The 15,129-nt window shown below is 41.5% G+C and overlaps 1 protein-coding gene across 6 annotated transcripts in view; it reads left to right on the forward strand.

Annotated features, from left to right (window-relative positions):
- Positions 1–559: 559 nt before the first annotated feature.
- Positions 560–15,129, forward strand: part of USP46 (ubiquitin specific peptidase 46) — a 35,462-nt gene continuing 20,892 nt past the window's right edge. For 2 of the 6 annotated variants that reach the window (XM_077815642.1, XM_077815645.1), the window contains exons 1-2: positions 560–1,025; positions 14,436–14,516. In XM_077815642.1, coding sequence (XP_077671768.1) covers positions 990–1,025; positions 14,436–14,516 — 117 coding nt within the window. In that variant the 5' untranslated portion in view covers positions 560–989. Of the gene's footprint in view, positions 1,026–2,114; positions 2,316–4,911; positions 4,983–14,435; positions 14,517–15,129 lie in introns of those variants that run through there. The other 4 variants (XM_077815641.1, XM_077815640.1, XM_077815643.1 and 1 more) reach the window with 4 other exon arrangements.

A 15,129-nucleotide genomic window follows, 5' to 3' on the forward strand; every position in this document is an offset into this window, starting at 1 on the left:
ATACCCCTCAGCAGCTCTGCCTTGTGCTTTTATGTTGTTACATCATAGACGCAAATGGGGAGCGGGGCGCTCTTCCCCTTCCTGGGGCTCTCAGCCAGATCCTTTCGTCCCTTTCAATTCAGCGGGAATTTCCTTTTGCACTTGTCAGAACTAAAGGATCTGGGCGGGGCGCTGGGACAATGTGTAGAGTTGGAGCGCTCTGCCCCATTGAACCAAACTGTAAATCCTGTATGGACTGGACACCCCTTCAAGTCTGGGGGTGCTGCAGCACCTCCCGCACCCCACCCCTACTTCCAGCACCTACGGATCTGGGCCCAGGGCCCCTTCAGCCTGCGGAGAGTGGAACGCCCGGAAGCCCCGCCAGAGCCGCGGGGAGCGAGGAGGGAGCGATCGCCTTCTCCGCCCATGCACCGCATTGGCTGCTGCACCAGCCGCCTCCGCGGGACGCGCTCTGCCGGTTGGTGCCGGGGCACGCCAATTACCAGCGCCGACCCGCCCGTCGCCGGCGCTGTCAAAGTTGATCACCGGGCGCCGCGCTGCAATGGAGCGAAGAGCGGCAGCAGCGGCCGCCAGGGAAGGCGGAGGAAGGGGGCGATTAACACGGCCCTGGCTGGCACAGCGGCGCGGCTGATCTCCCCATGCAGTAAAGGGGGAGCGAGCGGAGCGGGGGCGGGAGGCATGCTGCTGCGGCTGCTGGGGCAGCGCTGTTAAATCTGCCGGCCAGCCCTGCGGAGGAGCAGCCGCCGCCCGCCGGCGGCTCTTGGGCTTTGAGGCAGGAGCGGGAGGAGTCGAGGCGCTTTCCGCTAGTTGCCTCCCTGCTGCAGAGGGGGGTTTAGCGGGTGTTTACCCCCCTGCGCCGACTTTTCTCCCAGCCCCCCCAGCGTAACCTCGGGTCCTCCTCCTCCCCTCCCCGCGATCTTCCAACCACGAGCATGTCTGTTTTTACCTTATAAAGATGGCGGTGTGGGATCACTGCAACCTTTAGACTAATGACTGTCAGAAACATCGCCTCCATCTGTAATATGGTGAGTACTCGCTGACCTGCAGGCTGGCTTCAGGGGCGGGGGTCGCAACTCGACAACCCCCAGGGGGCAACATCAGAATGGGCGGAGGGAAGGGGCAGGGAGGAGACTCCTCTCCAGGTGCACCGGGGAGTCAAGTTATGGCTATTCCTGTCTAATCCCCTCGCTGGAGGCTGGGGAGATCTGGGAGTGGGTGAAGGCCATGTAAAGATAAGCATGAGATTTAATTCAAAACAGGGTAGTCAATGGCTTGAAGAGCTTCTACTGACTCCTTGCACTGAATGGAGACATTCATCCTGTCTCCCCAAACCCCAACCATGGGAGAGTTCAGAGCTCAGCTGTCCAGCCACCCCACTGGATCTAGGTATGGCAAGGAGTTCAGAACAGTGGAGGGTCTCATCCTTTGTCCTGTGACATTGACACAGGCTGACAACTTTGCAGCTTGTGTCCCCACCTTGTGGCCCCAATTAAACACTTGAGCCAATATTTCTAAAACTGGATTCCTAAAAGTAGGTTCCTAAATCCATACTGAGGCTCCAAAAAAAGTGGCCTGATTTTAAAATCCACTGAGCACCCAAAGACTCCTGCTGAAGTCAAGAGAAGCAGGTGGTGCTCAGCTGTTTTGAAAATCAAGCCACTTATTTAGGCTTATGACTGTGGATTTAGGAGCCTAGCCGTAGGCACCCATTTTTGAAAATGGCCACAGGATCAGAATCTGTTGATTTTATACACCAATGGGGATTGCAGGGGATATACAGTAAATGAGAATTGGCTTTGGCCCAAGATGTTTCTGTTATATTTTTGAAACACTTAAGGCTCCCCACCCCCAGTCTAAAAGGTAAGAAAAATAAATTTAAAACATTGTTTCATTTCAGTTTGTGTTGGGTCTTGCTGCTTTTAACCCCTATAAGATATGACAGGAAGATTTCTTTACACATTTGAATATGGTTTTCATTTTGACTGTACAGATTTTGGGGTTTGCTTATTAGACCACATTGTCTTTGGATTTTTAAGATTCATTTGGTTATAGTTTAAGGGCTCAAAGGTTTTAATGGACCTGCTGCGAAAAGCAATTTATGGGGTAGGTGATAAATGCCCAAAATAAATAGGCTAAGAACACATTTCAACACCCTTTGTTGTTGTAGTTTATGTTTTCCCCCCTTGTTTTCAGGTTCTGCAAGAACAGTTACATGCAGTTGCCAGCTTCCTTCCATGTGGTGCCCCAGCATGCCCTTTGCTGGTGATGTCACACCCACCATTCATCAGCACTGGAGAATGGAGCCTGCCTATAGGGTAAGGCAGTGGTTCTCAACCTGTGACTCATGATTCCCTTGGGGGTCACCAGCAGTTGTCCAAGGGGGTGAGGGTTGTAAGTCTGCTCCCATTCAATGTCTCCAGTCTTATGCTGAAGTCGGTTTGATAGTCACTTGCAACCAGTCATTCTTGGATGCTAGGAATGTCCCCACCCCCACTTTTCCAAGGTCCTCATTGCCACCTTTGGAGCACCTGTTCTGAGGTGCATTACTGGAGGATTGAATTTAGGGGTCACATTATGAAAAAGGTTGAGAATCCCTAGGGTAAAATAATCTGAGTTCTTGCCTCCCCTCCCCAACGTGGTTTCCTAAAGTTTTCATTGTTCTTGTTTTTTTAACCCTGTGGAATAGGAGGCAAGTATACTACAAAGAAATATATAGGAAACCATACAGTATTTGGGGAGAAAACCTGGAGTTACTTACCTTACCCTATAGGCAGGCTTCAGTTTTCAGTGTTTGATGAATGGTGGGTGCGATCACGCCTAGACTGCATGCTACAGCACCGCATGAAACAAAGCTGGAGATTGTTAGAGGGCTACAAGAGTTTAACATTGGCATGATGTCTTAAGAATCCTATGTTTCCACCCCCACCTACCCACATTATTTTAGAGGGATGCATTTGTGCTTTCCCCAAGGTCTAGAAGAACCACAGAGCAAAACCAACTAGGCTTGCATCAGTTTTACTTGCTCTTGCCACCATCAGTAGGCAGCTGTACAAGTAGCATCCTACGAGTGTAGGACTAAAGAGGAGAATTAGGCTCTCAAACAGGAAAGAGACACAAGAACAGAAGAAGGGGATGGTCTAGTGAAGCCTCATGTTCAGGACCAAGTTTGGTTTCTTGCTCCCTTCATGGTATTGGGGTTGCAACAATGCTTTGTTTCTCTACCAATGACTTTCAGCTGAACGAAGGAGCTCTATCAATGGACTCCAGAGGAAGCTATGTCAACCCCATATGGGAGGACTGCTGCAGTGGGTGGCCTGTTGCAGGGGGAGGCATGTGGATCATAAAAGGCTCCCAAAACAGAGGGGCAAGAGAAGTAAGAAGTAGGGAGGAGAGAGACTGACACAAATAAAATGGAGGGAAGACAAGAACAAAATGCATAAAATCCAAAGGAGAGAAAAAGGCACTAAGAGTGGGATTGGAGAAGGGTGAATGAAGATTGATTTAAGTCAACCCTAGAGATCGGTTATTATAAATTCCAGCTAGAACTATTAATGCCCAGGTCTTAATCCCAGACCATATCTCAGTGCTTGACACCAAATGGCTCAATTCTTCTTTGGCCTAAGAATTAACCAGTTAAAGGAGAAATATATTTGGAGTTCATTACCTAGTTGAAAGGAATTTTAAAAATTCACTCTGTTCTTTTCCCTTTATCCTTCTAGTTCCCCTTCCATTTGAAGGTGTGTACACAGAATGCACGGAATAAAAACCCTTGCTTACTTGGTGTTTGCTCACCTACACTGCTATAAATATTTGTCATGTAATGATGGATTATAGGTTTTGGATTCTAGTCCTCTATTAATCAAGGATATTTTGTTTGGAAATTTTTAAATGCTGGTCTCTAGATTAAATGAATACAGTGAGAATTAACAGCGTGAAATTGGCTGGATCTAACTTGGGTTAGTCAGAGTCGCAGGAAGAATGCTTGTTATGATTTAATTGGCTGCCTGAGGGTATAGTATGTCAAATTGTAAGTCTGGTCTCCTGTTTATGGCGAGGCACTGACCTCTTCCAGGAAGGCCAAAACAGGTGTAGAGAAACAAGTGTGTGAAGGAGAATATTTTAACTTGTTAAAAAAAAAATAAAAATCTAGTACTGCATATTCAATAGATGAGTCCTCATTTATTGAGCCCAAAGCAAAAGAGTTGGCAACACTAACTGAGCAGAAGTGACCCAGTAAAAGAACTTAGCAGATATCCCTGTCCAGGTGTTAAACAAATAAACCCACAACTTCCAAAACAGACCAATAAAGGCCACGTGCTTTGTCTTTGTACTGTCCCCACAATTAGAAACAAAATTGTCATCACTGGTAGGTGAGGTCTAAAGCCCTGATTTTGCAACTTGTTCTGCACAGGTGCACCCCTGCATTCACGTGGTGCTCCAGTGAAGTGAATGGGACTCTTGTGTGACTGGTGGGATCCACCCGCTCTGCTCAGATGTATTGTAGGGGAGTCCAACTCTCTCTTCTTACATGCCTGACAGATGCTATGAAAAGTTGTTAGTCAAATGTGTGTACAGTGCTCTAATCATGTTAGGTGATATAAAAGTGTTTATTAGCAATATTGCTTGGGGAAGAATAGTATGATATATTTGAGAAACTTGGTTCTAGGGAATGTCCATGCCTTAATGATACCCCAGCTGAAGGGAGTCCAGGTGAAATTAGGGACTTTTATTTTTAGTACCTGTATTTACTCATATTGTACCCATATTAAACTTGCATTGTAATCCTCTTCTGTAAAGCCCCTTGAAGACAACCAGTGTGACTAGAGCATCGAATGTTTGGTCCAGAGGTGAATAAGCATGTTGGAATTTTTAGACTGTTACTGAAATCCTCTGCAGTGCGTTTCTTTGTTGATGGCCTTCTGATTCGGCCTAGGACTCTGAGTTCAGCTCAGGCTGCAGCATAGAGAATGTTGCTGTCTTGTGTAAGAACTACATCTAATAATTTATTAAATGTATATGTTTGTTTGTTTGTTTTTGTATAGGGAGACCTGACAAGCTCTGTTCTGCTCTGAACAAGAGAAATACACCTTTGTGTTGTCCTGCTAAAAGCAGGTTTTATATCCCCTTCCCAACATTTTTCAATAGTGTTTGAAACCACCTGATCTCCACTGAAAGATGATATGTGTCAGTTTCATGCATAGTGGGAGCATGACACAACTTGTGAGGATCTCTTGTCATACAATGTATCACAGATGTCACATACATTGTAGTTACAGTAGACTCTGACATGTTTGTTTGGTAATCCTATACAATGTATAAATATGAGTTCAGTAACAAGTTACAGTACAAAAAACCCCCTTCAAGTTAATTTGGTTTTCTACTCTATATAAGCATGGCTTTAGTTTTTCCAACTCAAGATTTTATCAAGTCTCACAATAACTGGTGCTTTTCTTAAAGTCCCAGGCCAGCTCCAGGAGTTATGTGAATGCATGAGAATCCCAGTTTTCATTAAAAAACTAAGCGTCTAGCCTTTGTGGCTATGGAGGAAAGCTTGAAACCATGAAAAGCTCAAAACCCAGAAGTCAGATTAAAAATAACTCAATATTTTATTATTTTTAAAAGTGTCAGGATTGTTTGAGTGATGGGAGTTAGCAATACCAGGATCTTAGCTACAGAGACAAGTTTGAAAAATGTTAAATTCTGGAAACGATGTAAATTCTAGTTATTTCTATAAACACAGGTTCTGAGCCAGATTCTGCTCTCTGCAACACAAGTATACTTGAGGTGCAGAGGTTAGTACCATGAGTTTTAAATTGACATTATACTTGATAGTGGTTAAAATTATTATAGAACAGATGATGTGACCATTTTAATTTTGGAAATTTCGTCTAACAAGAAAAACTTTGGGCAGTCTCTCACTGTCTAGGCAATAAACTAGCTATCTGAAATTATTTATGGGTAGATTAATGAAGCACTGTGAACATTTAGTTGTGAAAATATAGTTGAAGGCACAATTTAGATTCCAGTTTTTAGAAGTGCGGTCTCCAGTGTGCATAATTTTTATACATACGACTTGTTTCTTCTGATGAGCTTTGCTCAGCCAAAAGAAATTACATTATTTTGGTTAGTTGTTTTGCTGCTGCAGCTATTATAATAAGTGCATTTTATGGCACTTATTATAACATTAGAAAAAAGCAGGCTGATATACTTTGAAGGTTGATTAGCTTCTTTTCACTATCTGCTATATTCTTTTCTGGATTGTAAATAATACAGTCCACTTTACTCTGTCATGAATTCTGATTCTGAGATAGAAAAACTCCTCCTATACTTCTGCTGCCACTATTCTGAATGCCATCTCTATAAATGAGAGTACAGTACAAATAATTACACATCTTTTCTTCCTTGCCCAGGTTTCTGGTCGGTCTCTCTCTCTCTCTCTCACACACACACGTATATCCTCATCGCCTGTGAGAAATCAAACCACATGTAGTAGGTCCCTAATTTTAGGCAACCACATTTAGAAACTTTGGCCTCAATTTTGACACAACTTTATTCTAAAAACTTACTTTTCCCTCTCCAGCCCCTTCATTTTAGGTAGAGATATAGTTTGGAGATACTGAAAGGAAAAACTGGTACATTTTTGAAGGATGCTGGTGAGGGAAAAATAAGAGACCTTGTATAATTCCATGTTAATAATTTTCACTATCCATACTGGGGGGCATGGATCAGCATTCACGTCACATTCCCTGTCAGTACCCAGCCCAGGCTGGGGAAGCTAATGAGCCAACCAGCAGATCAAATTTGGTGATGAATCCTGGTCATGTTCCACTTGAGGCATGTTGTGCATATGATAAGAAGACTATCCATACTTTTCCTCTGCAATTGTTCTATGTTGTCCCTAATCAGTTAGTTTAAAACAGGGGTGTCAAACTCATTGGGTGACGAGGGCTGAACTACCTTGTCAGTCAGTCTGTTCATTAACTTACCTTTCTGTGCATGTGCGTTCCCACTATGACCACCTTCCCTCCCTGCCCTGTCTTGTGAATTTCTTGCCTTCTCCTTATGGACACTTACACTCCTCTTCTTTCTCCACCCCTTTTCCCCACCCAGTTTTAGGCAGTTGCCTTACCTCTCTGAGCTTGCTTGCTACCTATCCTCTGGGATGTTGGTGCTGCAGGCTCAGCAGTGGCAGTAGGCAGTGGAGAAGGAGACTCTCTCCTCTGATCTCAGAGCATCAGAGAGCAGTGATTGAGGGGAGAGGCAGCTGAACCTGCTTCTGCTGGGCTCAGAGGCATCAAGGATGGGGAAGGAGACATTGGGAAGCAGCCTCCTGTTGGAACCAGAGCTGGGGGAGTCCAGGCAGTGACAGCTGCTCAGGAGACGGTTCAGCTGCCTGTGACCAATTGTGATCAAGCTCCTTCTGCAGCTTTCCCGCTTTATAGATCTGTAGTTCACTTCTTCCTTCCTTGCACCCATTTGAAATATGTTTGGCTCATCTCTTTTCATTCTCCCAGCAGGGGCAAACCCCAAATCACTCAGTTGTAGAGTTGATTGAAAATTTTCCATTGGAGTGTTTTCCCATCAGAAAATGCCAATTTGATTAAATAAAAACTTTTGTTTGAATGTGTTGATTTCATCAAAATATTATATGGGAAATTATCAAAATGTTTCATTTCAATTTGATAATTTTGACGTTTATCTTATATTTTATAATATCGTATAATAAAAGTCAAAATGAAAGTCAAAACAAAACCTTTGGATCTTATCAAAATGGAACATTGCTCTGAAGTTGAAATGAAATTTTTTGAAATATTTTGTTCAATGAAAATTTCTGAATTTCAACTTTCCATTCCATTTTGGGATGAAATAAAATCTGGAACTCTTGGAATTTCCTGTGGTATGGGAATTCTGTTTTTCAAACAGCTATACTCCAGCCTGCCCTTGTCGGTGCTACTACTGCTATACCGATTGCTGGTCACTGATGGGTGAAAATGAGTTGTTCCTGAGTGTAGATGAGGCCTAACTCTTGTCAGTGCTACTTTGTGTGTCTGTTAGGAGGAATAGCTTGAGTGGGATGTAAGGTGCACTCTCTCTTGTCTGGTTTCAGAGTAACAGCCGTGTTAGATTATGCTCAAATAAATTGGTTAGTCTCTAAGGTGCCACAAGTACTCCTTTTCTCTCTTGTCTGCACTCCCTTTCTGCTCACGTTGACTCTGGGAGCTGAGCTCTGATTTTACACACAATAGCTCTTTCTCCTCCCTATTACATTGCACTGCTGTTAGCAGGCAAGGCTGGCTTGCTACACACAGAAAGAAAGGTCTACATCTCTTTCTTTCTTTCTCCTCCCCTCTTATAGACTACCATTTTCAAAATTCTGAGATGAGGGCTGCCTGGCCCTGCAGCCATTTCTAGTTTTATTATAATTTCTCTTTTACCAGTTCTGGTGTCACCCTTCATTTGTTTTAAGCTTTCATGTTCTTCCCCCAGGAAACTTCTTGACTTCTAGCATGTTTTGCTCACTTTTCCTAATGAACAGTAAGGCAAAAAGGTGTTGTTTCGTTCCTAGCCATGTCTGACCCTTACTTCCTCTCAGTGGCAGTTTCTTTTCATTAATCTCTTGCTCCTTATATATTTATTTGTTAAATGTTTGTTTTCACAATTTACTTTTATCTGTGTCTTTCATGATCATTTTCTTATGTTCTTATACTTTTCATTTCTCTTGCAGTAGCAACCCTATTACTATTTCTCATCTTCCCTTTTATTTCTCCATGGTCATTAATATTGAGTTTACAGTTCTAATATATTATTTTCTCAGAAGAATATCTATTTGTTGTGCTCCCTGAAGTGAACATTAAAAAAACTTTTAATTTTCCCTCTGGATTGACTTTAGTAGAACTATTCATGTATTTAGAGCAAATATGCATGTGCTTAACTTTATCACACTGCAAAATCATATCTAATTTGCATCCTCTGTCCCTAGTTTTTCAGATTCACTGGTTTCCATTTTTTAACTCCCAATAAATATCTGGATTTTAATTATTTTAGCCAAGATACATTAGTTTATATTTTTCAAAAACAAATATTTTGTTATATTTTTGCCCATATTTTTAATATCAGATTCTTTATATCATTTTTCTATCATGACTGGTATTACTGTATTCTAAATGATTAATGAAGAAATCAGACCAGACATAACACAAATCTTGCAGTATCTCCGTAGACAGCTGTTCTTTGCCATTTAAGTCAGTGGGAGCTATGCACATACTTCCATGAGAAGAATTCAGTTTTTAGTCTTGTTCTTGAGATTCTCAACTAATTGGCCTCTTGCACTTATGTACAGTAATGACCTAGACTACATTGTCCAAAAGGCAGTATTTTGTGCCTTGGAGGTAGCTGATAAGCCCTTCTTCCAAAGAGTACATATAAAAAATTTGCCATACTTGGATAGTGTTCCAGGGTAGTCTATAAAATAAGGGGTAGAATGTGAAGACTCATAATCAAAATAGGAGGCAAAGTAATTACAACTAATTAACTATACAGTTCTGAAAACTATGCTAGGTATTTGCAAACAAATGAAGATTCTCTCCTTGCCTTGCAGAGTTTACAATCTAATCTGATTTAATCATGTTCATCAGTTTGGGTTTTTTGGGGGCTGTTGGTTTATGTATGCAATAAACTAAACATTGGTCTTTGCTTCATTATTTCCACAATAATTTTGAGAATGAACAATCATAATTTAGTAAATCTTCTATTCTTTCTTGTTTCACGTGGCCCTCCAGTGCAAAAATCATTATCAGCCATTTGAGTTGAGATGATATTTAGCAAACTCAAGTGCAATAGGGCCAGGGACAAAACAAGAGAAAAGATTAAAGCACACTCATGGGCTATGGTTCTATTGCAGAAGTCTTGGTTTAACGCAAACTGACACAAACTTGACAAAAGTCTCTAGTTGTGTTCCTTCCATGCTGGTTTATGAGCAGTAAATTTCAAAATGCTAAAGGTGAACTCCTGACTCAAGTGAAGTCAATGGCAAAACTCCCATTGACTTCAGTGGGGCCAGGATTTCATCCAGACTACAAACTATAAGCGTACTTTGTCTGTTTCTCAAGAGCTCCATGCCCTGAGTTCTGGTCACCACAGCCCCCTTTAGCAACATACTCTTCTTTTAAGCTAAATATGTTCAGCTCACCAAATCTGTTGCCTCTGAATCCTGTCTGGGAATTAACACCCTAAAATCCCAGTCCTGTGTCTGTCTCTGTAGGGCCTCCTCAGTGCAGGATCCTTGTCTATAATTAGGACTCTCACCGTTGCTACTTCTGATGGAACTGAATTGGATTAGCAATATTAGGAAAACTTTGCCAAAAGTCCTGGTGGAGATACAGAATAGGATCATGTTTACAGTGGGAAAAGGTATTATACAGTTTAATTAGTATATTAATAAATATGATTTTGCTTTGAGTATAACCATAGGGTTGCCAACCCTCCAGGATTTTCCTGGAGTCTCCAAGAATTAAAGATTTTTCTTTAATTAAAGAAATCTCCATGAATTTGTCCAACCAAAGTTAGCAACCCTGTGTAACCAGGACAGTAATAATTTAAAAATTATTAATTGGTCATGGATAACTCTAGGGTAGGTTAATCACAATGACTAACATGTTTTTTTAAACATGACTTGTCTATTTCTACACTGGGGTGAAATCATGTTTAACATCATGTTAGTTGAAACATTGGTTAAATGCTTGTAATATGATACATGTTCCTAGTGTAGACATGGCCTACGTGGGATATGTCAAAACTTTTCCCTTCTTCTCTGAGCTCCATTGCTTATTGGGGAGCCTTCCTATCCTAAACATTTACAATGTAAAGTCGGAGGTGTGTTTTTTTTTTTTTTTTTTTTATGTATGCTGTATAGATCTTTCTTCTTCTGTATGGGAAATGCATCTGCTGTTAAAAATCAATTCTCTAGACTTTTCAGCAGTTTACAGCCTCCAGTCTCTCTATGTAATTTTGACAGTACCTTCTCAGGCACCTTAAAGTAGTAGTTACCAAGCTGAATTCACCCTTGATGTAAGCTGGCACAACTCCCCATGAAATCAGTGGATGTTGTGTTAGCTTACCCGATGGCTAAATTTGGCTCTCCCTGTTTTATTTTCTCCAAAGATGATGTAAAGTATAGTGTATAATTGCCATGTTCAAGGCCTACTTTTGAAACAGAAGGGGGTAGCTCAGATTGCACAATACACAGCTGGATAGTGCACATCATGGACTACTTGATTTTCAGTGGTGGTTCATCTATTAAATTCTCATTCTTGCAGTTTCTCACAATGTTTAGGAGATATTTTAAATAATAGGAAGATCTGTCCAAGCCATTGGGCATTCTCTCAAATAAGAAACCATGGAGTCAGGTCTTTGAGAATTGACAAGTGGACCCTACAGGAGTAATTTATAAGCATAGCATTTGCCCTCTACAGGTTTAATGATACACCTACCCTCTACACAGTGGGTTACAAAAAAAGTGGGATGTTACAGGTCATTATTTCCTAAGGCCTTTTAGACTTTTTTTTTATAGGTCAAGAAACTTTCTGCAAAGCTAAAACAATGTTCTGAACTGTCTTTGTCCAGGGGTGATTTGAATGCTAGTCACCTAACAGAAGAAAGTCTATTGGACAATAAGATGAACTTAAACTGCCAGTTTTTTCTGAGCTCTTATACCTGTGCTTTGATCTGAGTAACTTATCAACCCAAAGACAGTTTAGTTCCAAAAGAAACGTTATACTTCCAGACTTACTCATGAGAACCTTTTTTTAAATCAGGCAAAGTTTTACGACCAACAATGATGGCAGTTTTCTTTCCTACTAGCCTTTTATATATCTTAGATTAATACCTTTTCCTCCCTCTCAGCAACAGCTGTTTTGTGCTTTGCTAAATCAGTGTGTCTTTGTTGAGTAGTAGCTGAGAAATGGAGGCTGTCATTCCCAGCAAGTACACTTATCCTCACGTGGAGTTTGCAATGTATGCAGCATGTCATATTTTCTTCTGCCTTGAGATGCAGCCAATAACAATTTCATATGAACACTTCTCTTTTTTTGTCATTAAATGTGAGTTTCTGGTAGGAGTCTGTCTCAACAGTGAATGCATTGCAGCTACTTAATTCATTTTGATATTTCCTGTGCCAGCTTCTCTTAACACCCCACAGTACAGGGAGAATACAAAAGCATGTCTGGAATTGTGGGGGGCAAAAGGGGGCCACTTCCCTTGTTCCTCTACTGGTGTAATGTGACTGCATGCTAGTGGCAGAAGTTGGAGAACACCCCCTATTGCTCTAACTTCTGCTGCGGCAAGGTGGCTGACAATCAAGGAACCACAATTGGCTCCCTGTTCCTCCACCCGCACACCCTCTACATCTGAGCTCTGCTAGAACGAACTGGAGAACTGAGCCCCATTGTGGCTTGACAGAAATGAAGTAAAGTATTTTGTTTTTAGGTGGCACATTTGGGAAATATTAACACACTCAAACATGTACTTGCCCCCCAGGAGTTAAGATGAACGGTGTGGGAGGTGGAAGGGTCTGAAAAAGGGATATGACATGCAAGTTATTTGAAACTGTATTGGAAGCTACTAACTTCAAGCAAGTTGTTTTACTTGGAAGGTTTCAGGGTCACCAACAACATCTGTGTCAATTTTCAGACCGCTGATTCATCTGAAAAGAAACAGCTTCTTGCAGTGAGTGACAGGAGATAATAATCCAGTATGACAAGGAATTGGCTGATGATGGGAGTAGTACAGAAATTTAGATCAGACTTTTTAGAAAAAAAAAAAGTAACATTAAAAAAATCACTGAAACCTATAATCGGCATATTTAAAGATATTGGCCGAAGAGCTCTCTGAGGCAGTAATATTTGTACTGAACAAATTTTGGAACCCTCCGGAAGCTCCAGAGGCCTGGAAAAAAGCTAATGTTGTGCCAACATTTAAAAAGGGTAAAAGGAATGACCCGGGGAAATATAGGCTGATTAGCCTGACACTGATCCCAGGCAAGATAGATCCATGGAGGTCACCTTACAGAATCAGGGACTGTACTTTGCAAAGCAGTGACTCTGAAAGTAACTCGGGGACCATGGTGGATAACTAGTTGAACATGAGCTCCACGTGCCAAGCAGTGGTTGAGAGACCTAACGTAATCCTTGGATTTATAAACCCAGGAATATCGAATAGAAAAAGGGAGGTGGCATTATCACTCCATATGGCATTAATAAGATCACTGCTGGAATAACTGTGTCCAGTTCTGGCGTCCACAGTTTCAAAAAAGATGTTGACAAATTAGAAAGGATTCAGAAAAGAACTACAATAATAATTACAAAAATCTACCTTATAATGAGACTAGTTTAACCACAAGAAGGTTGAAAAGTGACGGATCACAATCTTTAAGTACCTGATATTAGAGGACTGTATCTAATAAAGGGCTGCTTAATCTAGCAGAAAAAGACACAATGAGATCTAATGGCTGGAAGCTGAAACTAGACAAATTCAGACTAGAAATAAGGTGCAATTTTTAAACCATGAGGGTTATTATGTGTTGCAGCAGGTTGCCTAAGGATGTGGTGGATTCTCCATCACTCGAAGTCTTTAAATCAAGACTGGATGTCTTTCTTAAAGATATGCTGTAGTTATGGGCTTGATGCAGAATTCACTTGGTGAAATTCCATAGCCTGTACTATGCAGGTAGATGAGGCAGTCACAGTGGTTCCTCCTGGCCTTAAAATATTGGCATGTTATATACAGCAGGGAGATAGACTGGGCTTTTGGATGATAGAATAATCAATAGATAAGGGTAGAGGGAACTATGTGGTTGTCAGTTCCAACTCAGAAAGGAAGGATCCTGCACTCTGCTTTTCATTTACTTGTCTCAGTGGGAATATAACTAATGAACATTGTTTCCTCTGCCTCTCCTCAAACCGCATGAACTCCTTCATGCAGGAAAGTTATGGTGGGGAGACTATCAATACAGTGTCCTGCTCACCTGAAATCAACCATTACTTGAGACTACAGGATCACAGAATCATAGAATATCAGGATTGGAAGGGACCTCAGGAGGTCATCTAGTCCAACCCCCTGCTCAAAGCAGGACCAATCCCCAATTTCTGCCCCAGATCCCTAAATGGCCCCCTCAAGGATTGAACTCACAACCCTGGGTTTTAGCAGGCCAATACTCAAACCACTGAGCTATCCCTCCCCCCAATTACAGCCAGGCAATTATCTAGAAATGCAAATATCTTTGTTGGCCTGAGCAGCTCCCAGATTGTCCATTCCTAACGCCAGCTTTAGCTTGATTAGCTTTTCCCAGGAAAGGGGAAATGGTTTCCATCTGATGATTATTCATAACTTTATTTTGGAATCTGAAATGGAGGATAATTGGCTTTTTCCCCCCCTTTTAGGGCACCAATGCCTCTGCTCTGGAAAAAGACATTGGTCCAGAGCAGTTTCCAATCAATGAACACTACTTTGGGTTGGTCAATGTAAGTACCATTTCTGTGAGGTGAACCATATACTTCCTGTTTTATATTGAGCGATTGTGATGAGAACCATATAGACTCTTTTATGGTTTGATGCTGCTTTAATTTCAATGCTCTCCAGTGCAGCACTGATTTAAGGTTAGAATTTGGGAGGGTGCTCCTAGTGTTCCAGGGGAAATTTTAGCTAATATGTTGAAAGTTGGTTGCTGCTAAGTCAAACATTTTAGGACATCTACCCTTTGAGGAGAACAGCTTAGTGAAATCCGAGTAGTTTTAACATTTTATAAACCACTTCTTTCCCTGATCCCAAGTAAAGTTAAATAATATCTTTTTCTAGCTATAAAACCCCACTTTGATATTTACTTTTTAAAATCAGGATGCATAAAGTCAATGGGAATGGAGTTAAAATTTGGCATATGCTTAGGTGTATCTGTCAGAAAGCATTATTCACCTGATGAAAGCATCCAGTCTAAAGGGTGTTTTTCGTGTCCCGAATGAAACTGATCTAAGTTCTGCTCCTACTGCAGTCACTGGGAGTTCTGCCATTGATTTCAGCAGGAACAGGAGTGGGCCATTCCAGAGCATATTGGTTTATAGGAACTCTTATCAAAGATAC

Source organism: Eretmochelys imbricata, chromosome 4, assembly GCF_965152235.1.
Source record: "Eretmochelys imbricata isolate rEreImb1 chromosome 4, rEreImb1.hap1, whole genome shotgun sequence".
NCBI classification, from domain to species: domain Eukaryota; kingdom Metazoa; phylum Chordata; order Testudines; family Cheloniidae; genus Eretmochelys; species Eretmochelys imbricata.